The sequence below is a fragment of the Acomys russatus genome, chromosome 9 (assembly GCF_903995435.1).
Source record: "Acomys russatus chromosome 9, mAcoRus1.1, whole genome shotgun sequence".
Lineage (NCBI taxonomy): Eukaryota > Metazoa > Chordata > Mammalia > Rodentia > Muridae > Acomys > Acomys russatus.
Window position 1 is genome coordinate 7914483 of NC_067145.1, and position 27718 is coordinate 7942200.

At 44.9% G+C, this 27718-nt stretch overlaps 1 protein-coding gene and 1 pseudogene across 2 annotated transcripts in view; one reads left to right on the forward strand and one right to left on the reverse strand.

Moving 5' to 3' along the window:
• Window positions 1–27718, forward strand: part of Mtmr12 (myotubularin related protein 12) — a 75105-nt gene that overhangs the window by 25644 nt on the left and 21743 nt on the right. The window contains exons 2-7 of one of the 2 annotated variants that reach the window (XM_051150983.1): window positions 6196–6259; window positions 8305–8450; window positions 9406–9478; window positions 11912–12042; window positions 13422–13521; window positions 21814–21943. In XM_051150983.1, coding sequence (XP_051006940.1) covers window positions 6196–6259; window positions 8305–8450; window positions 9406–9478; window positions 11912–12042; window positions 13422–13521; window positions 21814–21943 — 644 coding nt within the window. Of the gene's footprint in view, window positions 1–6195; window positions 6260–8304; window positions 8451–9405; window positions 9479–11911; window positions 12043–13421; window positions 13522–21813; window positions 21944–27718 lie in introns of those variants that run through there. The other variant, XM_051150982.1, reaches the window with a different exon arrangement.
• On the reverse strand, window positions 4789–5080 carry LOC127193549 (40S ribosomal protein S27-like; annotated as a pseudogene).

Sequence of the window (27718 nt, forward strand, 5' to 3'; positions counted from 1 at the left end):
CCTTCTGCCCCACCCCCATATAGCTCGTCTGTGCCCGCCCCTTTCCATCGAGCACCTTCCTCTGCCTCCCCATGCTTGTGGCCTAATTCTCCAGTCTGCAGTTGAGGCGCCAGCTTGACTAGCATCTCTGAGCCTTTCAGAGAAGTTACTAGGAGAGGCAGTCCGCCTGTGTTTGTGTATCACTCCTCTTGCCCTTAGTAGGAAGAAGTGGTTCCCCCAAGAAGCTGGGAACTGGAACAGTGTCTGGGGAAAGGGACTTTGGGATTGTAGTGAATGCTACAAGGTTTCTCTCAATTAAAGAAAGAATTTCACACCTGGCATAGTGGTGCACACCAGTAATGTCTGCAGTCAGGAGGCTGAGGCAAGAGAATCCTGAGTTCCAGGCCGACGTGGGCTACATAAGAAGGCAGGACACTTCTGGTGGTTATAGCAGGGCAGTCCTCACCCAGCCTGCTCCATGCAGAGAGAGATGATAAAACCTGACAAAAATAGCTGGGCATGGTGGTGCATGCCTTTAATCCCAGTGCTTGGGAGGCAGAGGAAGGTGGATCTCTGTGAGTTTGGTGATAGCCTGGTCTATAAAGAAGCGAGTCCAGGACAGCAAAGGCAACATAAAGAAACCCTGTCTTGAAAAACCAACCCCCCCCCCAAAAAAAACTAACAAAAATAATTGTGCTTTAATGTAGTTCTTTGCCAGTGACAGAATGAAAACTCTGAGTGAGAATTCCCAAATTACCAATACTCACTGTACATGAATAGCTTGCTCAACCCCTAAACATTGTATCAGATTTAGCCACCCCTAACAGGCTCCCAGGACTGGTAATACACCCTAAGTTTGAGAAGGATAAGATTTGTGGCATCTCCTGAGATGGAAATCATATTTTCCTCCAAAAGAGGCTATTTTCTTGTTTTTGTTTTTGTTTTGCTTTTCGAGACAAGGTTTCTCTGTATAGCCTTGGCTGCCCTGGACTTACTTTGCAGACCAGGCTGCAAACGAGGCTATCTTGAAAGGGTCTCATCAGCAGTGTAGCCCATGTTTTTTATCCCATCACTGGGAAGGCAGAGGCAGGCAGATTTCTGAGTTCAAGGCTAGGCTGGACTACAGAGTAAGCTCTAACACTGCCTGGGCTCTCACACTGCCTGGGCTCTAGCACTGCCTGGGCTCTCACACTGCCTGGGCTCTAGCACTGCCTCTGCTCTAGCACTGCCTGGGCTCTAGCACTGCCTGGGCTCTCACACTGCCTGGGCTCTCACACTGCCTGGGCTCTAGCACTGCCTGGGCTCTAGCACTGCCTCTGCTCTAGCACTGCCTGGGCTCTAGCACTGCCTGGGCTCTAGCACTGCCTGGGCTCTAGCACTGCCTCTGCTCTAGCACTGCCTGGGCTCTAGCACTGCCTGGGCTCAAGCACTGCCTGGGCTCTAGCACTGCCTGGGCTCTAACACTGCCTGGGCTCTAGCACTGCCTGTGCTCTAGCACTGCCTGGGCTCAAGCACTGCCTGGGCTCAAGCACTGCCTGGGCTCTAGCACTGCCTGGGCTCAAGCACTGCCTGGGCTCAAGCACTGCCTGGGCTCTAACACTGCCTGGGCTCTAACACTGCCTGGGCTCTAGCACTGCCTGGGCTCTAGCACTGCCTCTGCTCTAGCACTGCCTGGGCTCTAGCACTGCCTGGGCTCTAGCACTGCCTCTGCTCTAGCACTGCCTGGGCTCTAGCACTGCCTGGGCTCAAGCACTGCCTGGGCTCTAACACTGCCTAGGCTCAAGCACTGCCTGGGCTCTAGCACTGCCTGGGCTCAAGTACTGCCTGGGCTCTAGCACTGCCTGGACTCTAGCACTGCCTGGGCTCTAGCACTGCCTCTACTGCATCCAGGTTTATTTTTTTAATTAATTTATTTAAGTAATTTATTCAGATTACATCTCAATTGTTTTCCCCTCGCTTGTATCTTCCTGTTCCCCCACATTCTTTCATCCTATTCCCCTCCCCTAGGTCTATGAAAGAAGGGGACCTCCTCCCCCACCATATGATCACAGCCTATCAAATCTACCAGACCTTCAAAGAAGAGCTAATATCGATACTCTTCAAGCTACTCCACAAAATAGAAATGGATGGAACATTACCAAATTAATTCTATGAGGCCACAGTCACTGTGATACTTAAACCTCACCAAGACCCAGCAAAGAAAGAGAATTTCAGACCAATTTCTCTTATGAACATTGATGCAAAAATACTCGCAAACCAAATCTAAGAACACATCAAAGATATCATTCACCTTGACCAAGATGGCTTCATTCCAGGTGTTGAGGGATGGTTCAATATACAGAAATCCATCAGTGTAATCCACCATATAAACAAACTGAAAGAAAAAAAAAATGATCATCTACTTAGATGCAGAAAAAGCACTTAACATTTAACAAAATCCAACACCTATTCATGTTTAAAGTGTTGGAGAGATCAGGGATACAAGGTACATACCTAAACATAATAAAGGCTATATACAGCAAGCCAATAGCCAACAGTAATTAGAGAGAAATTCAAGGAAATTCCTCTACAACCAGGAACCAGACAAGGTTGCCCACTTTCTTGAAGTTCTAGCCAGGGCAATAAGATAACAAAAGGGATCAAGGGGATCCAAATGGGAAAGGAGGAAGTCAAATTATCCCTATTCACAAATGATATGATAGTGTACATAAGTGACTGCCAAAATTCCACCATAGAATTCCTACAGCTGATAAACACCTTCAGCAAAGTGGCTAGATACAAAATTAACTCAAAAAAGTCAGTGGCCTTCCTGTATACAAATGATAATTGTGCTGAGAAAGAAACCAGGTTTATTCGTAAACCTTAGTTCAATATGAATTAACAAAGTCAGACTCTTATTCTACCCATAGCCTTTTACCTAAGTAAAATTAAATAAACCCAGTTTATTTGCTGACAAAACTGTCAGGTCTTTTAGCATTTTCCAGTCATGTATTGACTGATTCATTATCCCTATAGCTATCATTTATTATGTGTCTCTGTCCTGTTTTTGTTTTTTTTCTTTTCTTTTTTGCTGTATTAGGCATTGCACCTCACAAAGCATCTCCCATGCTAGGGAGGTGCTCTTTTTTACTTGTTTGTTTTTGTTTTTCGAGACAGGGTCTCTCTGTGTAGCCTTGGCTGTTCTGGACTTGCTTTGTAGACCAGGCTGGCCTCGAACTCACATCAATCCACCTGCCTCTGCCTCCTGCGTGCTGGGATTAATAGGGAGGTGGTCTTACAGTGAACTGTACTGCAAGCCCAGCCCTCTTTTTCCTGTTTAGTTGGAGACAGTTTCCTTAGGTTTCCCAGACTGGCCTTGAACTTTCTATCCTGCCTCAGCCTCTTGAGTGACAGGCCTCATGGGCTTCCTCCACCAGTCCAGCCTGTTCCCTCCTTCCCTCCCTCCTATCCTTCTCCCCTTTCTCTTCCCATGGTTCCTGACTTCTGTCCATCTGTCCTTGGCTGGCTCTTTCTCTGCACCTCTGGCTGACCTAGACTTTACTGTGTAGCTCACACTGCTTGAAACTTAAAAATCCCTGTTCCTCTGGAGCAAGCATTGGGAACCAGGTGTGTTTGAGGTTAGGCATTTGGTTACTAAGCCAATAATACTTAGATGGCTTGGCCGACTCCTCGGAGGTCTAGTCTCTTTGTTACGTTAACAAGTGTTTCTGCTAAGTCTCTCATTAAAGTTTACAGATATCTCTGAACGTCCAGTAAATGCTGAGCACAAAAGAGGGATCTGAGGATGTATTTATTGAGAAACAGTGACACTGAGCCAGGTCTTGGTACCCCCTAGAGGTGGTTGCAACCATGACCACAGTTTGTGGTTTTAAGAAACTTAGAGTGGACAGTGAGTGTCTGGTGTCTTTACTGAGCCCTAACCTAGTGTGCTGCTTAGAGTAGTTGGAGCTGCACTGACTACTGCCTATGTTTGTCTTTATAGAGAGACAGTTTTTCCTAAGAAGAAACAGCCCCGTTGGCTTTCAACCCTTGGCTTTCTTTGGAGAGAGGGGCTCCTTCTCTGACAAGTCTCATACTTCTCCCTGACGCTGTCTGACCTGTGTCGCTCTGTCTAGGTGTCCTTCCACTTGTTCCTTCATAAAAGGGACTCCTACCATTGCCTTCCTAATACAGTCACTATCGCTAAAACTGACTGGGATTTTCTGTCTGCCTTTATTTAAAGATATTTGTTTATTTACTTTAATTTTACTGTTTTTTGAGACAGGGTTTTATATAGATCAGGTTGGCCTGGAACTCACTTTGTAGCCAAGGATAACCTTGACCTCCTGCTCCCCTGCCTCAACCATCCAAGTGCTGGGATTACAGTCAGGACCACCACACCCTGTCATAAAAACACATTTTGTTTTCATATTTAAAAATTATATTTATTTACTTAGTGTCTGTTCATTATCATGTGATGACACTAAGAATGTCAAGCCAGCAGGGTGCCGTACGCCTATACTCCCAGCACTCGGGAAAGCAGAGGCGGGCAGATCTCTGAGTTCGAGGCCAGCCTGGTCTACAAACTGAGTCTAGGACAACCAAGGCTACACAGAGAAACCCTGTCTCGCAAAACAAGAAAACAACAAAAACAACAAAACCCAAACAAACAAAAAGAAAAAGTAAACAAAAAAGAAAGTCAGAGAACAACTTGTGGGCCCAATTTTCTTCTACTGCACAGTCTTGGGAATCACGTCGTCAGGAATGGTAGCAAGTGTTTTTGCCCACTAAACCATTCACTCCCTAGTTTTATTTTTTTAAGACAGAGGCTCACGTAGCCCAAGCTGGCCTCACATTTGCTATATAGACAAGAATGACCTTAAATTCAATTTCTTTCTTTCTTTTTTTCCAAAATGTGTTTATTGGGGTAGTTTCCTCCTCATCTTGAATTAGGTACTTTGAGTGCTGCTTCCTCCTAAAAGAGCATCCTTTTGTCAGCCTTGCTTTCCCACCTGTAGGCTGACAGAGAACAGTGGAGCAGCCAACACACAAGACTACCATTTGGGCATGCATGGCTAAAGACCGTGGTGATTTTATAGCATCCTGGGCACTTGACATCCATAAAATAGAAATCGGGGCTCTGCACCAGGCACGTTTTTTGTGTTTCCTCTTCTCTTCTGGAAAGGCATATTCTCGTAGGGAGGTGTCACTGCCGGAAAGACAGTTTGTTACCTTGATCCTCCTGCCCCCACCTCCTGAGTGCTGGAGTTACAGGTGTACACATCCTGTTTATATATGTACATATGTATGCAGGTGCGTGTGTTGTGCACTTGTGGAGGCCACAAGTTGACATTGAGTGCCTTCTTTAGTTGCCGTCCATTTTATCCACCCACCCCCCCCCCCCCCCCCTTTTTTTTTTTTTTTTTTTTTTTTTTTTTTTTTTGGTGTTTCAAGACACAGTTTCTCTGTGTAGCCTTGACTGTCCTGGATTTACTTGTAGACCAGACTGGCCTGGAACTCAGAGATCCGCCTGCCTCTGCCTCCCGAGCGCTGGGATTAAAGGCGTGCACCACCACGCCCGACTCTATGTTCTTTTCTGAGACAGTTTCTCCCTAAACCTGGGCCTACCTGTTTGCTTAGATTAGCTAGCCAGGAAGCCTGGGGCCTCCTGCCTCTGCCTTCTCAGCACTGTAGGTGCATGTCTGTTCTAGCTTTTACATGGGTGCAGGTGACAGAGTGCATGTCCCCTACTTGTGCAGTGCGCACTTCACTGAGAGAGGCATCTCACCACATCAGTTGTGCTTTGATTGCTTTTGTTTTCAATGGTAAGGATGGAATCCAGGGCTGTATCATGCTAGGGAATAGCTCTAGCCCCTAGACATATATCTGAAAAGTCACTTGTTAAAGGCCAGCGAGATAATTCAGTGGAGAGATGTACTTGCTACCAAGCCTAAAGAACCAGCCTCCTCTAGTTGTCCTCTGACCTGCGCGTGTGTGTGTGAGCATGAACACACACACACACACACACACACACACACACACACACACACACACGTACTTGTGCTTGCATGTGTATACACTGACAATAAATAAATAACTGTAATAACAGTAGCTTGTTAAATCAACACAACGTTTCTGAGTATAGGTGATAGTTTAATGTGTCTTTTGAAAGCATGTTATTTTGAGCCCTTAAAATCTTTTGCTCTTGTGCTTATTTGGTTATTTATTTATTTTTAGGAAATTCACACAAATGAAAAGGAAGTAACAGAGAAAGAGGAAGTCACTCTTCACTTGTTGCCAGGTAACGGTCATGTTAACATCATATCTCACATATAGCTCAAGGCCAAAGATAGATTACATCATTCCCTAGTGTGGCTGTGTATAAACTCCTTTGTTTTCTTCCTCCGTCACGTAGCAGTAATAGTGTATCATAACAAAGATGTCAAGGTTTTGAGTGAGTACACACCTGGCTCTGGGTGTTACAACATTTGGAAAGAATTTCTTTTGTTTCCTTTTCCTCCAACCTGGTGGAAACAGTGGGAAGTCCTTACAATCCAATGGGACCTTTTTGAGGGTGTCCTACTTGGCTTCACCCAGTTTTTCTGGTCTCCAGTCAAGAAAGTCCTAGTCCTTGGAAGAATCTTAGAATCTGCATGTGCTTCCTGCTGCCGCCGTCCATCGTGGGCTTCCCCTGTCTGGCTGCGGGTGTATTTCAGCACAGGTCCCAGAGATGCTGGGGCCCTTGGGCTCTGCTCTGAAGTCATTCATTATGAAGGAGCCTGGCTTGGTTGACTGTGTTTGAGACAGAGGAGAGTGGCTAAGCTCATGTTAAATTTTAATTACCTCTGAGTTCAAGAACAGAGACCTCTTGATGGTATAGCTCCATCTTATGTGGGCGGTCTTGTTAACTGTGTGTTCTTTTTTTCCATTTTTTTCCCCAATCCAGGATCCTTTTTTTTTTTTTTAACAAGGGTTTTGTTTATTTTGAAACTAGGTTTTGTAAAGCTCGGGCTGGCCTGGGATGTATTTCTGCCTCTGTCTTCTGAATATGGCTCGCAGGTGTACATGCTACATCCAGTTTCAAAAGGTTTTTGATTTTCTTGTGTATTTAATGTATATTTCTCTGTAACAAAGACACCTGATTTTTTATTTTAGACTTTTAAATGATGTTTTTAAATTTCAAAGGCCTTTAAAAAAAAAAAAATGATGGCCTAAACATGTTTTTTTCAACTGGGTTTCTCTGTGTATCCCTAGCTGTTATGGACTCACTTTGTAGCTTATTCTTTGTTGTTGTTGTTGTTTTTGTTTGGTTTGTTTTTTTGAGACAGGGTTTTTCCGTCTTGCTTTTGTAGACCAGGCTGGCCTCGAACTCTGTAGCTTATTCTTTATCTTCATGTTGGAAGCTAGCTTAAATGAAGTTTTAGCCAATGGGTGAATTCAAAGGTGAAGAAAGTCAGAGGATAGCCCTGTGAGGAAGATGGCTGTCTGCGGGATGTTTCCCACGTGTTCTTGCCTGCCCTCACCCAGACACCAGCAGGGTTTCTTTGTGTCCAGAGAGCAGATGATGCTTACCTAGTTCCCAGCCCTAGTGTGTTTTAGAGTCTGGGCTTCTCCTGTGGGCTGAGGAGGTGGCACATCAAGAGGGAATGTTTTGAACTCGAAAAGAGAGACCATCCAACCCCCGCCCCCAGGACTCCCTTTTCCCTCTCATACTCCAACGTGGGAGCCAGGAGGAGACACAGGAGTTATGGAAGGCTTTAGCACCCTTGTCATCTGAGGAAGCTGCCTGGAGACTCTGGCTTACACAGGAAAAAGTGCCCCGCTGGCCAACCTGCCTGCCATTGCTCTACTTACAGTACCATTGCTGTGGGATTCCCGCTGGGCCAAAGTAATGAAAACACTGGAGAAGTTGGCTGCAAGCCAGGTGCAGGGATGCAAAACTAATCCCAGCACTCGGAAGGCCTAGGCAGAAGGGTTCCTGTAAATTAAGGCCAGCCCAGGCTACAAAGGGAGCTCAAAGCCAGTCTGTGTAATATGTGAGAACCTGTCTCCAAACAAAGGAAAGAGAAGAGCTTTGAGATCATTATTAGATGTGTGGAAACTGCCGTTATCAGGGTGAGAGGTCAGAGAAATCCCAGCATGCAGATGTCTCGGAGGCATTTTGCTCTCTCTTCCCTGCTTCACTTTCTTTCCTCAGTTTGCAGTTCCCGTCCCTCTGGGGTGAGCTGCTGCCAAGCACTGAGCTGTACTGTGTGTTTGTCCTTACATAAACAGCGAAAACCATAGCGCTCACATTCTGTGCATTCCCTGAGGCCCCTGAGGAGAGCTTGCTCTGGTTTCCTTCAGGTGAACAGCTGCTTTGTGAGGCCAGCACAGTCCTGAAGTACGTGCAGGAAGATTGCTGTCAGCGTGGCATCTATGGGAGGCTGGTCTGCACTGACTTCAAGATTGCCTTCTTGGGGGATGAAGACTCGGCCTTGGATAATGGCGGGGTAAGTAAGTGTGCTAAGTGGTAGGGAAATATAGCTGAGACGCCACTGTTCTCCCAGCAGCGGCTCCCTCTTCTCCACACAAACAAAAGGCAGACCTGTCCTATCAGAGGTCTGCTCTCGACCTTAGGGGCGTGTGCCTTTCACCAGGTGGGCCACCTGGGCCTTAGGGCTCCCTTGCTTTTGCCCTTAGACGTTGACACCCTCAGATTTCTTCTGTATTCAGTGTTTTCAGCACAGCGAGTGAGTCACTTGTTCGAATAGCCTCTCACTTACATAGTTCTTCGTGTTTCCTCTCTGCTGAGCATTTTCACAGATTTGGGAACTGAGGGCCATAGTGAAACTGATCAGAGTACAGCCTCTGAGTATGGGTGCTTTCTGATCTAAACCTAGTTGCAAGGGTCACTGTGAGACCTGCGTTTACTTAGGAGTGGCCAGTAGGGGAGAGACAGCTCTGCATCTTGGTGGAAACCCAGGAGGCCGCTGCCTCCCCGTGTGCCAGCTGCCCTGGACTTCGTTGCTTCCTATGAAGCGGCAGTATTGCTGCCTTCAAGGCAGGCCGCCTGCACTGCTGTCTGTTGCAGGCCTTGGCTCCTAGTCCTGAGCAAAGGCAGCTTTGCCAAAACCGTGACTTCTTCAGTGTTTTCCAAAGCTCTCCAGGGAGTGTTGTTGTTCACCTGTTTGCGTTTGTGTGCAGAAATACTGTCGCTTCCTCTCTTGGTTTTCAGTGGCACCGTGTATTTCCTGGGTGCAGCCCAGAAATGGCATATACTTCCTGGCTTGAAACACTGGCACTCACGGTGTGGATGCCGTTCTCAGTTTCTCTCACTGAACACTGGAGAACAGTGCTTTGCTCTGAGCTTAAAAAAAAAAAAAAAAAAAAAAAAAAGAAAGAAAGAAAGAAAAAGAAAAGAGTCACGGTTATTTCCTTTTGATTTTTTTTTTTTTTTCTTTATAGGAAACTCAGTTTAAGAATAAGATCGTAGGAGTGAATGATGTTCCCCTCCACTGTGTGGATCAGATTTATGGAGGTGAGTTTCTCCTCTTGCTGCTTTGCCTGCCTCAATGTATAGCAATAGTGATGACATTTACAGTCTATTAAACTGTGTTACACAAGTTACTTTGTAAAGCAGCTTTGTGAATGGTAAGTGCAGCATGAAGTAGCTCACACTGGGTCATTTGGGTAGAAGTGAACCAAGCTGGGTTTGGGTCCTCTTCTCTGTCCTATTCTTTTTTCTTTTTAAGGTGTGTGTGTGTGTGTTGTGTGTTTGTGTGAGCATGCATGTGGAGGTCAGAGGACAGCCTTCCACCCTGTGGGTCCTGGGGACCAAACCTGGGTCATCAAGCCTAATGGCAAGCCTCTGTACCCACTGCACCATGTCACTCACTCTCCTCTCTGCTTGCTTTTTTTTTCCTTCTTTCTTTCTTTTTTTTTTTGAGACAGGGTTTCTCTGTTTGGCCTTGGCTGTCCTGGACTCGCTGTGTAGGCCAGGCTGGTCTCAACTTCATGAAGATCCCCCTGCCTCTGCCTCCTGAGTGTTGAAATTAAAGGCGTGTGCCACCACATTGGGTGGCGGTGGTTGCTGCTGTTTCTGCTGCTGCTGCTGCTGCTGCTGCTTCTTCTTCTTCTTCTTCTCTTCTTCTTCTTCTTCTTCTTCTTCTTCTTCTTCTTCTTCTTCTTCTTCTTCTTCTTCTTCTTCTTCTTGAGACAGTTTTGTTTGTTTGTTTGTTTTAGTGTTGCCCACTAGCCTCAACCATACGATCTTCTTGCCTCTGGCTCGTCTTCCTGAGTGCTGAGTTCTCACGTGTAAGCCTCCTCACCCAGCCTGTCTTTTCTAATACTCCACATAAACCTGCTCTGTGGTAGATGTTGATCAGGCACGGCTCGTCATCTGCAGGTAATGGGGCTGTGCGTGGCCCACATAGGCTTACATGGCAGTGTCCTCAGAAAACTTAGTGCCGTGTACAGTGAGTACACACAATGAAAGTTTAAAGGAGAGAAGCTTATTGTTTATAAAAGGAAAAGAAAAGCTTGATCCAGACATGGGGTTGAGCACCTGTAATCCCAGGAGGCAGAGGCAAGTGGATCTCTGAATTTAAAGCTAGCCTGATTTATAGAGTGAGTTCCAGGACAGAAACCCCACCCCTGCCCCCACCAAAAAAGCTTGATTGTATAACATTGGGATGTCTTTTCTGTTGACTTAATAAGACTGTCCTTCCAAACTTCATTCTGTTTTCTGTTCTCTATTTTGGGGTTTAGGGTATTTTCAGAAAGTGTCCAGTCATCTATGGTATTCAAAACACCAGTAGGTGCTGAGTGACTCCGGTCTCTGGACCAGGGAAGGGAATGTCAGCAGAGGCTCTAGTCACAAATGTAGGAGTTGTTGAGCATGAAAATACACACCAGCACTCTCCATTCTTTGTGGTCTCAACCTTTTCGGGTTTGCAGCTTTTCTCTCTTAAATACTTACTTTTAAATGTCATGTATTTGAGTGTTTGCCTATACCTCTATGTACCTCATGCATGCCTGGGGCCTGTAAGGAGCGAGTTGGAGCTCCTGGAACTGGACTTAGAGATGGGTGTGAGCCTCCTCCATGTGGATACTGGAAACAAACCCTCTCTTCTGCAAGAGCAACAAGTGCTTTTCACCGCTATCTCCCCAGACTCAGTGTGTGTGTGTGTTTGTGTGTGTGTATGTGTGTGTGTGTGTGTGTGTGTGTGTGTCTCCCCAGTTCCCAGGAACTGGAGTTACAGGCAGTTATGAACTGCTTACATGGATATTGGAAGCTGCAGTTTGGTCCTCTGAAAGAGCAGGCACTCATTAATAGATGCTCAGCCATTTTTCAGGCCCATCAAAGCCGAGTCTTCTTTAGGCTTTTGGAATCTGGTTTGTCCATTTGAGTCTAAGACTTACTCCAGAGGAATAAAGAATCCGGCTAGGAGCTGGCCATGGTGGCACATGGCTGTAATCTCAGCACTCAGGGAGGCAGGTGAATCTCTGAGTCTGAGGCCAGCCTGGTCTACAAAGTGAGTCTGGAACAGCCAAGGCTACACAGAGAAACCCTGTCTTGAAAAACAAAACAAAACAAAAAAAACAAAACAAAACAAAAACCCCAAAAAACAAAAGAAAAGAAAAGAAAAGAAAAACAGAATCCTGCTGGGAGTGAGATGTGGCTAGGACTTTGGAGGCAGAGGCAAGGTGGATCTCAGAGCTCGAGGCCAAGGCTGAGTGAGTTCCAGGACAGCCAGGACTACACAGAGAAACCCTGTTTTGAAAGAGACCAAAAACTAAACAAACTACTCCCCCCCCCCCCCCAAAAAAAAACCTGAAACAAAGCAAACAAAAAAGAATCGTGCTGTGAGGGACTTCTGCCTTAGGTGCTAACAGTCTATCTGTTTCTTTAGCACTAATTTGTTGCCTTGTAACATTCATTTCTACTCATGATTTCGTCATTGATCTGTAGTGTTTGATGAGAAAAAAAAACCTCTGTTTGGACAACTGAAGAAATACCCCGAGAAGCTTGTTATCCACTGCAAAGATCTGCGGGTGCTCCACTTTTGTCTGAGGTACACAAAGGAAGAGGAAGTCAAAAGGGTAACTAGTTGCATGTATTTTTAGGTTTATTTCCCGTCAGGTTTCCCCCACTGACTGTAGGGTTTGCTTATATTGCCTGAAGGTGGAAGGGAGCCTTTTACTTTTCGAAGCTGAAGTCAGCTGTAACCTCATCTTGGATTAGTATGTGAGAGATAGTTGGGGCAAGCATGACTGCATTGACTTGGCATTTGCTTCCTTGACTCCTTCAGTTCATGGTCCTGGAAGATGATGGGTGAGGTCAGGGTTCACTTGGGAATGCTAAGGCTGGTCCTCTTCCTGTGACAGTCTGTCTAAAGTAGGAGTGCTGACTCCCAACTCCTAAGAGTCTGTGTGTTTACCTCTATAAGGTAGCAGTTGGCTGTGGCCCTGGGAACACAGGTCACACGGGCAAAGTCAGGTTACCAGGTGCACCGCTGAACGTTAAGCATCATTTCTTGGTGGTCACAGCAAGTTGTTATGGTCTGGAAATGCTGTACAAGTTTGCTGCAATTCATTACAATTTCCTAGGTTTGTCTTGTTGAGACTGAAGGTCTTGCCCCTCATAGTGCTCAGTTACGGCAAGCTGAACAAGAAGCCAGTTTGCTTATACTGTCTTATCTGCTATGAGTTATGCACGCTGTGGGTAATGCCCTAATTTTCCTTCAGTTAGAACAGGAAGTGTGATTGTAGTATCTATTCTGTGGCGGCAAAGAAGGCTATAGATAGAGAAAATTCCCCAAGAAACAAAGCATTTCCTTTTGAAAAGTTATTTTAATTATTTATCCAAACATACTTTTGATTAACACAATAAACAGCACAGTAGACTGATTTCTTTTCCTACTTTCTTTTTTTCCCTTTGAGACAAGGTCTTGCGTAGCACAGGCTGGCCTTGAATGTTCTCTGTATCTGGGAAGGACCTTGAAGCTTTGCTCCTCCTCCCTCTACCTCCTGAGCGCTCTGACTATAGGCATGAGCTGCTAGGGCTTTGTGCAAGCTAGGCATGCGCACTACTAACAAGCTCCTTCCTAGCCTCTTTCCTTCACTGTCCAGAGCAGCCACGGTGAGTCAGCTAAAAGAATCTTGCTTAGTGTCAGATGTCAGTTGTGAGTTAGGACCTGACCTAATAGGGCAGTTGAGAATTTTAACTCTTGGTTTTTGGGACATCAGACTGTTTTAGAATTTCCCTAGAAATCCAGGGCTCTTAGAAAGCATGACAAAATAGTGTTCTGTTGCTCTGGCACTATTCCAAGCGTTAGCTCATAGATCCAGCTTCAGCAAGGGCTGTGGTGTTGTCCCTAGAGCCCCATTAGTGTGATGGAGAAAGATAAGTTGGCTCCTACCTTTGTTAGTGTTGATCTATCAGAAGCATAACTGTATCCATTGGTCCTTTTCTTCTCTAGATTGTCAGTGGCATCATCCATCACACCCAGTCTCCGTTACTGCTGAAAAGACTGTTTCTGTTTTCCTATGCAGCAGCCGCCGCCACTGTGCGCAGCACAGGTAAGTGCCTTCTGAGCCATCACGGCACAGCACTCAGGATCCTTCCTGTTTAGCTTTGGTTTTGTCTCTCCTATAGGCCAAGCTGACCGCAAGCTCAGGAACTTCCTGCCTGGGTCTCTGGGACTCCTGGTAAAATGTCCCCACCCCCAGAAGGTTCCTTTCCATTCTCGCCTGTAATCAGGAAGGGAAACCCCGCCTCAGTGAGTGTGTATCACTATGACCAAATATTTGCCAGAGAGGGTTCACTCCATGGTTTCTTGGCCCGTGTACTCATGGAGAGGAGGTTGCTCACCTCATGGTAAAGGACAGGGAGTAGAAAAAGAAGAAGGAACAGAGACAAGACATAGCCTTCAAAGACACACTCTAGCGACCTGCTTTCTCCAGAGATACACCTGTGACTTGCTTCCTTCAAGAAGGTCCAATCTCCCACAGTGTCTGCACCACCGCCCCCCTCCCCAACCCCCCGCCTTAGTTAGTGTGACTGTCGCTGTGATGAAACACCATGACCAAAAGCAAGCTGGGAGGAAAGGGTTTGTTTGGCTTACACTTTCACATCGTCCATCAATGAAGGAAGTCAGGACAGGAAGTCAAGCAGAGCTGGAACCTGGAGCCAGAGGCCATGGAATAGTGCCGCTTACTGGCTTGCTTCCCATGGCTTGCTCAGCCTGCTTTTTTATAGAACCAGGGCCAGCACTCCAGGGATGGCACCACCCACAATGGGCTGGGTCTTCTGCCTAATTAAAAAAATGCATTAAATGCTTGCCTGATCTCATGGAGGTATTTTGTCAGTTGAGGCTTCCTCCTTTCAGGTGACTCTAGCTTGTGTCACATGGACATAAAACTAGCCAGGACACTCCCCAGATGACAGCGCGTATTTGGCTGCAAGCATCTAACATACTACTCATTTAGAGATTTCTTTTTTCTTTTTCGTGTGATCTTTGCTTAACTTGCCTTTTAGGTCTGTTTGCTTCCATGTTGCAATGAACTGTTTGTGTGGTTACTTCTTATGAAAATGCTTGCTGCCCTGGCACAAGGACTTGAGTTTGAGCCCCTGGCATGCATACAAAAGACAGGTGCTGGCACGTGCCTGAGCTACAGTACCGGAGGTAGAACAAGTAACCTGTGGGAGCTTCCCAGCCAGCCAGCTCTCGCACCCTAGCTGAGAGAGCAAGGTCTAGATGCAGTGAGGGACTCTGTCTCAAAAGTAAGTTGTTGAGCAATAGAAGAAGACACCTGGGGTCTACCTCTGGCACCCACATGTGCACGCACACATGCAGATGAAATTTATTTTTTCTGAATTAAAAAAGGTAAAATCAATAGTATATTGGAAATGCAAAACAATTGAAAGACATTGAAGTGATTTAACCTTATTTGTCTCTAGGTTCTTTTTCTACATAAATATAATTTATGTAGGGTTTATTTACAATTCTAGAGGATGCCATATATTCTTTAAAGTTTGAAGTAGAGAATAATATTCAGTAGATATTTGGGGAAAACAGGACATTTGTTCATAAGAAAAAGCACTCCAGTGGTCTGGCTTGATAAGGGAAAACATGCAGACCTACTAGTACACACATAGTGACAGTGTGTGTGTGTGTGTGTGTGTGTGTGTGTGTGTGTGTGTGTGTGTGTGTGTGGAGAGAGAGAGAGAGACAGAGAGACAGAGAGAGACAGAGAAGAATGAGAATATCATTTAAAATTCTTAGTGTTTCCCAGTTTGAGAACAAGGCTGAGATGCTCATCAGGTAAAGGGCCTGTGACCTGAGTTCAGTCCCAGGGCCACATGGCAGAAGGAGAACACCAGGTCCTCTGAGCTCTGCTCTCCTCCACACGTGCACACACACACAACACAAACAAGTGAATGTAATTTAAAACAAGCAGAACAGCATCCAGCATGGATGTGTTTTTAGGTGTTTGCTTCTTCCTAGGCATCTCTTTCTTGAGTATGTTCACTCTGCCCATCACTGTCATATGAAGTGGGTGCTTCGTGACCCTGGTCCCCATGTCACAGACACCTGGTTGGCTTATTTAAGATTAAGAGCACATGCATAGAAAGCTTTTGGACTGCACCAACCAACCGCTCATTTAGTAAGCATCTGTTGAATGCTTGCTGTGGGCCTGACCCTGTGGAAGGTAGGGGTAAGCAGACTAAGACTATAAAAATGAAAGGAGGTGGCAGAGTGATGTGTTCTGCCAAGGAAGTCCGCTTTGTTGGCAGAGGGAGTGAGCCGTACTCCAGCTAGAGTGTGGCTGCTAAGAGCTGGCATTAGTCTTGGAGATGTACTGGGGTTTCAGAGAAAGTGATACATTCTAGGACTTATGAATGATTGAGATGAAAGAATAAAAATTTTTGGTGTCATTCCTCAAGCACTGTCTACATTTTATTCCCCTTTCTTTCTTCCCTGTCTTTTTTAGACAGATCTCTAGTTCCGGGTGGCCTGGAACTCACTAAGCATCCTAGGCTAGGTGGCCAGCAAGCCCCATGGGTCTACCTGTCCCTGCCTTCTGGTCTTTCCAATGCTAGGATTCCAAGTGCATGCCATCACACCTGGCTGGGTTTGTTTGTTTTGTTTTGAGACAGGGCTTTTCTGTATAGTCCTGGTATCCTGGAACTTATTAGTAGAGTAGGCTGGTCTTGAACTCATGTAAATCTGACTGCCTCTGCCTCCTGAGTGCTATGACTAAAGGTGTGCACCACCTTTATGCATGCTGTGGGGAACATACTTGGGTCCTTTTGCTTGTAAAAAAGGCACTTTACTGATTGAACAGTCTTCCCAGCCTGCATTCTAATTTTTCCCTGATTTCTTCAATTACTCATTGGCCACTCAGGAGTGTGTGGTCCAGTCTCTTAAGTATTTGTAATTTCTCTTGCTGTTGATTTCTAGATTTATTCACTATGGTCTGATGAGGACAAGAAACAGTTTCAATTCTTTTGTATTTGCTAAGACTTCCTTTGCATCCTAGAGCATATATTAGGTGTGTTTGAGAGGAAGCTCTCTAGGCTGCTGAGAAGAATAAGGTGTACTCGGTTTTTATTGGGTAGAATATTCTGTAGCTATCCGTTAGATCCATTCGATCTATGGTATAGTTTTCCTCATTCTGAGTTTGGATGACTGATCCAGATATGAGATGGGGCTATTGAAGTAGCCCAGTGTTATCAGGACCTATTGGACTTTAATGCCCATTAGTGATTGCTTTATGAAATTGAGAGTCCTAGCGTTTGGCACTATGTGTCTACTATTTTATGTTTCATGAAATTGAGCGGGGCTGGAGAGATGGCTCAGAGGTTAAGAGCACTGGCTACTCTTCCAGAGGTCCTGAGTTCAATTCCCAGTAACCACATGGTGGCTCACAACAATTTATAATGAGATCTGGTGCCCCCTTCTGGCCTGCAGGCACACATGCAGACAGAATACTGTATACATTTAAAAAAAAAAAAAAAAAAAATCAAGAGCCCTAGCATTTGGCACACATATATTACTATTTTACGTCTTCTCGATGAATTGTTTCCTTTATTACTATATAGTGGCCTTCCTTCTCTGTCCTTACTTGGGTTCAAGTATACCTCAGAATAGTTACCACAGCTTCTTTTGGCCTTTAATTTTCAGTCTGTGCTGGTGAATTGTTCTCTGGAGATGGTAGGTGATTGGATCTGTTATTTTTCATTATTTTAAATTATGTGTAGGTGCTGTTTTGTGAGTGTTGCCTGAGGAGACCAGAGGCATCAGGTCTGTCTGGAGCTGGAGTTACAGGTGTTTGTGAGTCAACTGTCATGGGTGATGAGAACCAACCATGGGTCCTTTGGAAGAGCAGCACTTTTTCTTAATTGCTAAAGCTATCTCTCCAGTCCCTGGAGCTGCTTTTAAAACATATTTAGCCTGTTTGCATCTTTCATTTTTTAAATTTTTGGGGAGTTGAGGCCATTTACACTTAAAGTTACTATTGAGAGGCACTTACTAATTCTAGTAATTGTCTTGCTTGCTTTTCTGGTTGGGTGGATTGCTGTTTGCTGAGTCTTTCTGCTGTTAGTAGTAGGGCTGTGCTAGTGTAGTGTGTTGGTGTGGTGAGTTCCTTACGTGCTCTCCTTTGTCCATGCACTGCTGTCATGACAGTATTCCTTTATGTACTACTATGATTTTGACCTTGTGCTGGTCATCATGGTTGCCTTAGTTTTTGTCCTGAAATATCCTTATTTCTCTGTCAGTCCTAAAAGATAGCTTTGCTATTTATAGCAATTTAGGTTGGTAATTACTTACTTTCAGCACTTGAGTATATTGCTCTATGCTTTCCTGGATTTTAGGGTTGCCGATGTTATTTTGGTTGCTAGCCTTCGTAGGTGAATTAGCCTTTTCCCCTTAGAGCTTTTAATAATGTTTTATTCTGTGTGTATGTGTCTGTCTGTCTGTCTGTATAAATTTTTGAGACATGGTCTCACTTATAGTCCAGCCTGGCTTAGGACTCACTATGTAGCACAAGGTAGCCTCCAACTAGTGGACGCTCCTGCTTTGACCTCTCAAATGTTGGGATTATAGGTATGAGCCATTATGCCTGTTGTTGTTGTTTCTGTTCTTGTTGGTTATTGTTAAGTGGATTCTGTGTGTGTGTGTGTGTGTGTGTGTGTGTGTGTGTGTGTGTGTGTTTTGTATGTATATGTTCATGTAGGTGTGCATGTACACTCATGTCCAGGCCAGAGGTTGATATTGAGTGTTTTCTATAGTTCCTCTCCACTTCAGTTTTTGAGACAGAATCTCTCATTGAACCTAGAACTTATTGACTAAGCCAACTGGCCAGTGAGGTTCAGGGATCCAGTTAGGTTTGCTCCCCTCCTTACAGATGTATGCTGGTGTGCCTACCTGGCTTTTCTTGTTTGTTTTTGTTTTCTGAGACAGGGCTCTCTATGTAGTCCTTGCTGTGCTGGAGCTTGCTGTGGAGATAGGCTGGCCTCAGCCTCCCAGAGATAGATCTCCCTGCTTCTGTTAGGATTTAAGGTGGTGGCCATTACACCCAGCCCAGCTTTTAAGTAGGTGCTAGTGGTCCGACCTCATGTCCTCATGCTTGTATACTGAGCCCTTAACCCATCCATCTCTCTAGCTACTTCTTTGCTTTTCTAACATCTTGACTGCATGGCTATGGAGACGCTCTTCCTTAGTGATGCCTATTTAGGGTTCTGAATGCCTTGTGTGTTTGTGTTTTCTCATTTTATATATCTGTTGGTTGGTTGGTTGGTTGGTTGGTTGTTGTTTTTAGACAGGGTTTCTCTGTCTAAAATTCAAGTCAGCCAAGGCTACACAGAGAAACCCTGTCTCAGAAAACAAACAAACAAATAAACAAAACCAGCAGTGTTAATGCCTCTCTTTTGAAGAGTATTAAATAGTAAATTCATGGCATATAGGATGCATCCATTTTATGAGAGCTAGTTGAGAATCAAAGTGCCTGTTTTCTGGGCATGGTGTCACATACTTGTACCCAATACTAGGAGGCAAAGGCAGGTGGATCTCTGAGAGTTCAGTGCCAGCCTACTTTAGGTACCAGGTTTCAGGCCCACCAGGGCTATACACAGAGACCTGTTTCAAAGAAAAAAAAGTACCTATCCTTAATGGTGGGCTATGTTTAACAATTATATTCACATTAGTATTACTAAGCCGAAGGGGGAAATATGTCCTTGATGTTCATCTTTGTTATAGACAGATCTTTATTTTGTAGATGAAACGTCACGACAGCATGGGAGATACAAGCATGGCTTTTTGTTGTTATTGATTACCACAGTTTATATAAACATCTATCGGGCTCACACTTGAGAAATAATCATCTCCATTTTTAGAAATCCCGCACCTCTTTTTATTCTGTTTCTGGCCGGGGTGCTGATGCACAGTTTTGGTGGTGTTGACTAATTATATATAAGCGTCTCTTGATTCATCTTTGAAAAATTAGTACATTTCCCACACATCTTAATTTTAAAACTGTTGTTGTTAAAGACAGGGTCTTACTATGTAACCTTGGCTGGCCTGGAACTCACAGGCCGGCCTCAAACTCAGAGATGCAGCCTATCATCTCTTATGTTCTTGATGCTGAGGTCAAAGGTGTGCACCACTGATCCTGATGTTTTAGTCTGGTTCTTGCCAGGACAGTTTCACGGCTCTCCAGTGTTTGTTTGTTTTGTGCCAGGCACCCAGAATACATAGAACCTTTATTATATTTCTGCCTTTCTGTTCTTCCTCCTAACCTTCATTGGATAGTAAAGGTTGTAACTAATAGACACTAATTGGCCATTAGTTTTTGTTTTTGTTTTTCAAGGCAGGGTTTCTTTGTGTAGCCCTAGCAGCCCTAGAGTTCAGTCTATAGTCTAGGCTCGCCTCAAACTCAGAGATCTGCCTGCCTCTGCCTTCCAAGTGCTGGGATTAAAGGTGTTTGCCACCACTGTGCAGTGGCTATTAGTGTTTGAGTATGGTTTTGTTAATTCAAGCTTTATAGTTTGATCATTCCTTCTCTACCTGCTTAGTGCTGAGAATACAAGCACCCGCCTGAACTAAACTTAGGTCTTCATGCTTGAAAGGCAAGCACATTACCAACTGAGCTTTCTCCGTCAGCCTAGTATTTTAGGCTACATAGATAGACATGGTATCTGTTTGTCTATGGTGTTATTTTGAGGCAGGTTCCAACATGTATGTGGCTCAGGCTACCCTCAAACTCAAGATTCTACTTTAGCCTTCTAAACGTGGACATTATAGATATGAGTACCATTCCTATCTTATATAATATATTTTTAGATGTATTTGTTTTTATGTGTATGATTGTTTGCTTGCATGAATGTATGCACCACATATGTGCTTGTTCTAGACGAGGACACTGGATTCCCTGAGACTGGAGTTACAGGCAGTTAGGAGCTGCCATGTGGGTCCTAGAAATTGGACTCGTGTAGTCTGGTAGAGTAGCCAATGCTCTTAACCACAGAGCCATCTTTTTGTCCCACTTGCACAGTATTTTTAATGTGCTTGTGTTTTGACTGACAGGTCAGGTGTGGTATTTTCCACTTGTGATATCACATTGACAGTAAAGAAGTTTCAGATTTTTTCCCATAATTTTTAGATTAGGAATATTCAACTTACTAATTATTGTCATTGTTCTAGCTACCTTTACTGTAATATTATTTTATTTAACAGAAGTAGCTGGGGTGGTTTTAGCAAACACTTGCTTTTTTTCCAGGAAGTTTGGGTTTTTTGATGTGCATGCACTTCCAGCAATCAGTGATGACTTGGAAAAAGGCCACGGCCATTTCTGCTGAGCTTTGGACAGTGCTTCTGGACATTCTGTTCTAACAGTGCTGATTTAGTAGCCAAAGTTCCTGTCACCATGATGCAGGCCGTGGCTATTGGCCACTTTCCTCACTGTGACGCTCTGATCTGTTTATGGCCTTCAGTAACCAAGTGCCGTCCTGGGCAGGCCTCCTGCAGGCAGTGTGTCACAAGCTGAAGAAGGATTTGCAGTCCAGAGCCTGACATGCCATTCTAACCAGGGGGCCATGTCGTACACATGTGGTAGGGCTAAAATACTTCATTTCTTAGCTTTTGTGCCAAGCCCATCTTTCAGTGTTTCACAGGGTTTTGTTTTATGTAAAGTATCGTGTGGGCAGATGACTGAGAACGGAGTTAGAAATTACTTTGTAAGGCATGGAGCAAGAATAGCTTTTGTAGGCCTGGAGGGATGGCTTAGCAGTTAAGAGCACTTGTTGCTTTCCCCGAGGACCCAAGTTCAGTTGTCAGGACCCATATTGGGTGGCTTGCAACTGTCCGTAACTCCAGCACCATTTCCTGGACCCCACAGGTTCACACACACTCTTGGCATACAGAAACAGATGCACACATATGCACATAAAATAATGAAAGCAAATCTTTAAGAACAGAACAGTCCCCTTCCTGTTGGATATAGTCAGTGTGGGCCAGCGGGATGGCTCAGCAGGTAAAAAAGCATCACCTCCAGACCTGTCAATCCAGTTTAATCCCCAGCGCCACCTGCAAGGTGTCCTCTGCTCAACCATTGTGCACTGTGACAGATATGCCATTCTCCTCTCAGACACAGCATGAATAAGTGTAATGCACATTTGAATAAAGTCCGCATTATAATTTTTATTAGTGACAGAAGATGGAGAAATGTGGACCAGTTGAGCTGTGAATTTATTCTCCTTGATAAAAATAGACTCAGTGTAATAAATTAGGTTCAGAGCGGGTGTGCCCACATGGACAGATAGCAGCATCATGCAAAGATGTTACTGTCATACTCATTTTGTTTTCTTAGCTACTGATCCCAGGAACCATACTGTAATGTTTGACACAGCGAAAGACTGGTGCTGGGAGCTGGAGCGGACCAAGGGTAGTGTGAAGTACAAAGCAGTGACTGTGAATGAAGGCTACAATATCTCTGACAGGTAAGCTTCCATGTTGCCTGTCACCATTAGCTACGTGTGTATGTGTGTGGGTATATGCATATGTGTCTGTGGGTGCTCTTGGAGACCAGAAAGCAGATCATATGTTAGGGTTCTCTGAAGAAGCAAGTCTGATAGAACGGGATGTGTACGTACACACACACACACACACACACACACACACACACACACACACACACACACAATTTATTAACTAGGTTTTCTTACAGGGTGTGGTCTGACAAGTTCAACATCAGCCTGTGTCACATAGAGAGACCCTATCTGAAAACAAAACAAACCATTGAGTTATCTCTCTAGCCCCCAACACTGTGTTTGAATGTATTGACATTATTTCGTAATTATAATCACAGTAAGTTTTAGAACAGTTTTATCCTGTAAAGAAACTCCAAATCAACAGTCACCCCACATTTCTCCTCAATTCTTCCTGTCCAAGTCCCTAAGCAAATGATATTGTCTATTCTGGACATTTTTGTTTTGTTTTGTTTTGTTTGAGACAGAGTTTCTTTGTGTTAGCCTTGGATGTCCTGGACTCGCTTTGTAGACCAGGCTGGCCTGGAACTCAGAGAGATCCGCCTGCCTCTCTCTCTCTCGAGTGCTGGGACTAAAGGCATGCGCCACCACGCCCAGCTATTCTGGACATTTTTAAATAAATAAGACATAGAATAGGTGGTCTTTAAATGACTGCCTTTTTTTTCCCCCCCTTGAGACATGGTCTTCTTGTGGAGCCCAGGTGGGTCTGGAACTCACTAGTTAGCTCAAATGAGCTTCAAACTCAAGGTCTTCCTGCTTCAGTCGACTGAGTAGTCGGTACAGATGTGCACCTACACGTGTGCATGGGCACCTACACATGTGGCCTTTTCTTTTTATCACCAAGTGACAGTCCATGGCATGGACATTCCATATTTTATTTATCCACCCATTTGCTGATGGACATTTTTGTTGTTTTAGTTTGGGGCTCTTCTGTACACAGCTGTCTAAATATTCATGCTTAAGTTTTATGCAGATACGCTTTTTATTTCTCCTTGGTATATAATTTAATATAATGCCAAAATGTGTGATTTGTTTAGCTGTGTTTAAAGAATTACCAGACCGACTGCCTCACAGATTGTACCCTTTGGCAGTCCCCTCAACTGTGTGAAGACTCCTTTCTTTAACCCTAGCTTTTATTGTTATTATTTGTTTGTGATGGTGGAGACAGCCACCAGGGCCTTGTGCGTGCCAGGCAAGAGCTGTGCCACCGGTCTGTACCTGCACTCTCAATGGTTATCCCATCCCTTGTATCCTCCCATTCTTCCCTCCCTCCTATTTTCCCATTATTCCCCTTCCCTATTACTGTTCCTGAGGGGGATTACCTCCCCCTGTATATGCTCATAGGGTATAAAGTCTCTTTTTGGTAATCTGCTGTCCTTCCTCTGAGTGCCACCAGGTCTCCCCCTTCAGGGGACATGGTCAAATGTGAGGCACCAGAGTACATGAGAAAGTCATATCCCACTCTCCACTCAACTGTGGAGAATGTTCTGACCATTGGCTAGATCTGGGGAGGGGTTTGAAGTTTACCGCCTGTATTGTCCTTGGCTGGTGCCTTAGTTTGAGCGGGACCCTGGGCCCAAATCTGCCTATCATAATGTTCTACTTGTAGGTTTCTAGGACCCTCTGGATCCTTCTACTTTGCTATTCTCCCATGCTTCTCTCATCTAGAGTCCCAATAGGATGTCCTCCCTTCTCCCAGTTTCCTGGTAAGTGAAGGCTTTCGTGGGACATGCCCCTTGGGCTATTATGCAGATATAAGTGAGTATATACCATTTGAGTCTTTCTGCTTCTGGGTTAACTCACTCATTATGATCATTTCTAGCTCAATCCATTTATCCACAAATTTCTGGAATTCCTTGTTTTTAATAGCTGAGTAGTATTCCGTAGTGTATATGTACCACAGTTTCTTTATCCATTCTTCTACTGAGGGACACTTAGGCTGTTTCCATGTTCTGGCTATTATGAATAAGGTTGCTATGAACATGGTTGAGCAAATTTTCTTGTTGTGTGCTGGAGCATCTTCTGGGTATATTCCAAGGAGTGGAATAGCTGGGTCTTGAGGAAGCCCTATTCCCAGTTTTCTGAGATAGCACCAGATAGATTTCCAAAGTGGCTGTACTAGTTTGCATTCCCACCAGCAATGAAGGAGTGTTCCTCTCTCCCCACATCCTTGCCAGCATGTGGTGTCACTTGAATTTTTGATCTTAGCCATTCTGACGGGTGTAAGATTGTACCTGCACTCTTGACAGCAGCTTTTAACAGAAACCCTTAGAGCATCTGTTAAGACTCAGGAGTGGGGCTGGGGCAACGCCTTAGATGGTGAAGTGCTTCCCACACAAGGAGGAGGACCTCAGTTTGACCCCCAGGGCCCATGTAATCCCAGTGCTGGGCGGTGAAGGTAGGGTGACCCCGGGCTTGCTGCCTGTCCAGTCCAGCCAGCTGAGCAGCTCCAGATTCCACCAGAGACCCTCACTGAAAAAGGTGGCTTGGCAGGTAAAACTGTTACCCCATGATCCTGCGCTCCTTCCCAGAACCTAAGGCTAAAGTAGAGAAGTGACTCCTGACCGCACATGACTCACACCTCACACGGGAACACATAGAACAAATTTAAGATAGAGAGCTATTCAAACAGACGCTGAGTGAGATAGAGCACTTGCTTATTGTGTATGAGGCCCTGGGTTCAGTAACCAGCATCAAAAAACAAGCTCTGCTATTCTCCCATGCTTCTCTCATTTAAAGTCCCAATAGGATGTCCTCCCCTCTGTCCCAGTTTCCTGGTAAGTGAAGGCTTTCGTGGGACATGCCCCTTGGGCTAGTATGCAGATATAAGTGAGTATATACCATTTGAGTCTTTCTGGTTCTGGGTTAACTCACTCATTATGATCATTTCTAGCTTAATCCATTTATCCACAAGTTTCAGGAATTCCTTGTTTTTAATAGCTGAGTAGTATTCCATAGTGTATATGTACCACAGTTTCTTTATCCATTCTTCTACTGATGGACACTTAGGCTGTTTCCATGTTCTGGCTATTCTGAATAAGGCTGCTATGAACATGGTTGCAGAGGGTCCTAGAAACCTACAAGTAGAACATTATGATAGGCAGATTTGGGCCCAGGGGTCGGTCCCGCTCAAACTAAGGCACCAGCCAAGGACAATACAGGCGGTAAACTTTAAGCCCCTACCCAGATCTAGCCAATGGTCAGAACATTCTTCACAGTTGAGTGGAGAGTGGGATATGACTTTCTCACGTACTCTGATGCCTCACATTTGACCATGTCCCCTGGAGGGGGAGACCTGGTGGCACTCAGAGGAAGGACAGCAGGTTGCCAAGAAGAGACTTGATACCCTATGAGCATATACAGGGGGAGGTAATCCCCCTCAGGAACAGTCATAGGGGAGGGGAATAATGGGAAAATTGGGGGGAGGGAAGAATGGGAGGATACAAGGGATGGGATAAACATTGAGATGTAACAAGAATAAATTAATTAAAAAAAAAATGATAGGGCAGAAGGTAGAAGAGCTGGAGGTGGTGGAGAGGAGGGTGGGCAGGAAGGCCCTGGGGGCAAGTGACCTTTGATCAGAGCCGAGACTGTAGGAGGCAGGGAAGCCTGGTAGCAGGATCAGTCAGGGCAGGGCTGGGAAGGAGCAAGCCAGGGAAAGGGGCCTAGAGGGTGAGGAGAAGGGACAGTTGGATGCTTCCAGAAGACTTTATCCTTTCTGGTTCTGAGAACAATGAGGGGAGTCTGAGCAGAGGCAGGGAGTGATCTGGCCTACATTTTTAAAGGATGACTCTGTGGATCTGTTTTTAGAAACGAGTCTTATCATTTGGGAACATAATTTCCTATGTCTGCTGACAACTCCATAAAGTACTGTCAGTTCGTAGTGCTTTTTATATTGGGCTGGCTCAGCTTCTTCAGCCTATCAGCTTTGAATCTGGCCAGTCTGAACCGGGAGCAGGGAGACCCTCCCTGTCCGTCGGTCTGGGTAAGGAGGAGAAACTGGAGCACTGTCAGAATGGCTGGTCGGATGCTGCCAGCCTGTTGCTTCTCCTTTTCAATTCACTCCTCAATCCTTACTTCCTTCCACTTCCTTGTGGAGATACAAGAAGGTGTATGGCCCCGTGGAGTGTGTGCGTTACAGAGAGACCCCTGAACTAGTGCCACACAGCAAGATGCGGCCGTTCCTGGGCTTAGACCCCAGACCACCGCTGTTCCTGAGGGGATCGCTGCTTCCCAGCTTCCATGACTGAAGCTGCCCCAAGAAAGGCTCTCACCTGGGACCCGCCAGAGCTAAGTGGGGCAGGTGCCTGGTGTGCTCATCATCATAGCTCAGGACAGAGGCTTAAATTGGTAGACATTCCTCTTGTGTATGAACAGCTTCGTATAAGATGAAATTAACCAGAGAACCAACATTGTAGAATATTCAGTCTTACTGCATGGGGAAGACATGCAAAGCTTTTTAGGACCAGGGCCCACTGCAGCATAATAGTATGTAGTGCTGAGGAAGGCGCTGAGAACTCCTCAAGTGGCCTGTGTGGAAGTGACCAGTCAGTGCTTCCCATGGTTAGATATGCAGGTGGGTGGGGCGTCTGCATTCCTCTAGTGATGCTGCACTGATAAGCTGGCACTCCAGCGGTAATCCCTGCCTTCCTGGAGAGCTTGAAGCTTCTGATTTGTAATCTTGGGCTCAAGCCTGGATTTTAGTAATTTTCTGATCTTTTTTAACAATTTCTATTTAAATAATTTATTCAGATTGCATCTCAGTTGTTATCCCCTCACTTGTATCTTCCTGTTCTCCCCTCCCTCCCCAAATTTTCTAATCTCCCTGTGCCTTTAATGGGCTTCTTGAGTTTAAAAGCTATTGATCTGTGAAAGTGATTTTACTTTAGTGACTATCCCTAAAGAAAGGTCAGCTTACTGCCCACCTACTCAGGCAAGTATGTGAGAAAATGTAAGTACCTCAGAGCTTCAGAAATTAGGTCTTAACCCTGTTAGTAACTTGAGGGTTTTGAGCCATAAGCAATAGTTCATAGACCTGAATATACATCCAGTTTCATAGGGTCTTTGTCCTTGTAAAATTGCCTGTATGTGGGTAGAAGGAAGTTGTTTTGGTGTGTGTGTGTGTGTGTGTGTGTGTGTGTGTGTGTGTGTGTGTGTGTTTATTTTGAGACAGGGTTTTACCATATATCCCAGGCTGGCCACCCAAGTGCTAGGGTTATAATAGTGTGCCACAAGTTCTTGACTCATTTTAGAAACATTTATTTTTGGTTTGGTTTTGGTTTAGTTTGGTTTTGGTTTTTCAAGACAGGGTTTCTCTTGTAGTCCTGGCCATCCTGGCTTCACTTTGTAGGCTAGGCTAGCCTCAAACTCACAGTGACCTACCTGCCTCTACCTCCAGAATTGCTGGGATTAAAGGCTGCATGACCATGCGTGGCAAACATTTCTCTTTTATTTTTTTTAAATTTATTATTAATAAAGAATCAGAGTAGTGTTTTTGCCATTTCTTGACAGGGTTCTTAAGTTGCTTTATGTGCAGTTTCCCACATCATCATCTCTTTCTTGAAGAAAGCAAGCTGTTTGCTAGTTTTTTCCCAGTGTGGAGTTTGATGATCTAGTGATGTTTAGTATGTTGGTCCACCTCCTGTGAGTTGATTAATGGCTCAATCATTTGTGTTCTGAACTCTTTGACTTTATAGATCCATCTTTCCATGGTGCTGGGGCTGGGGG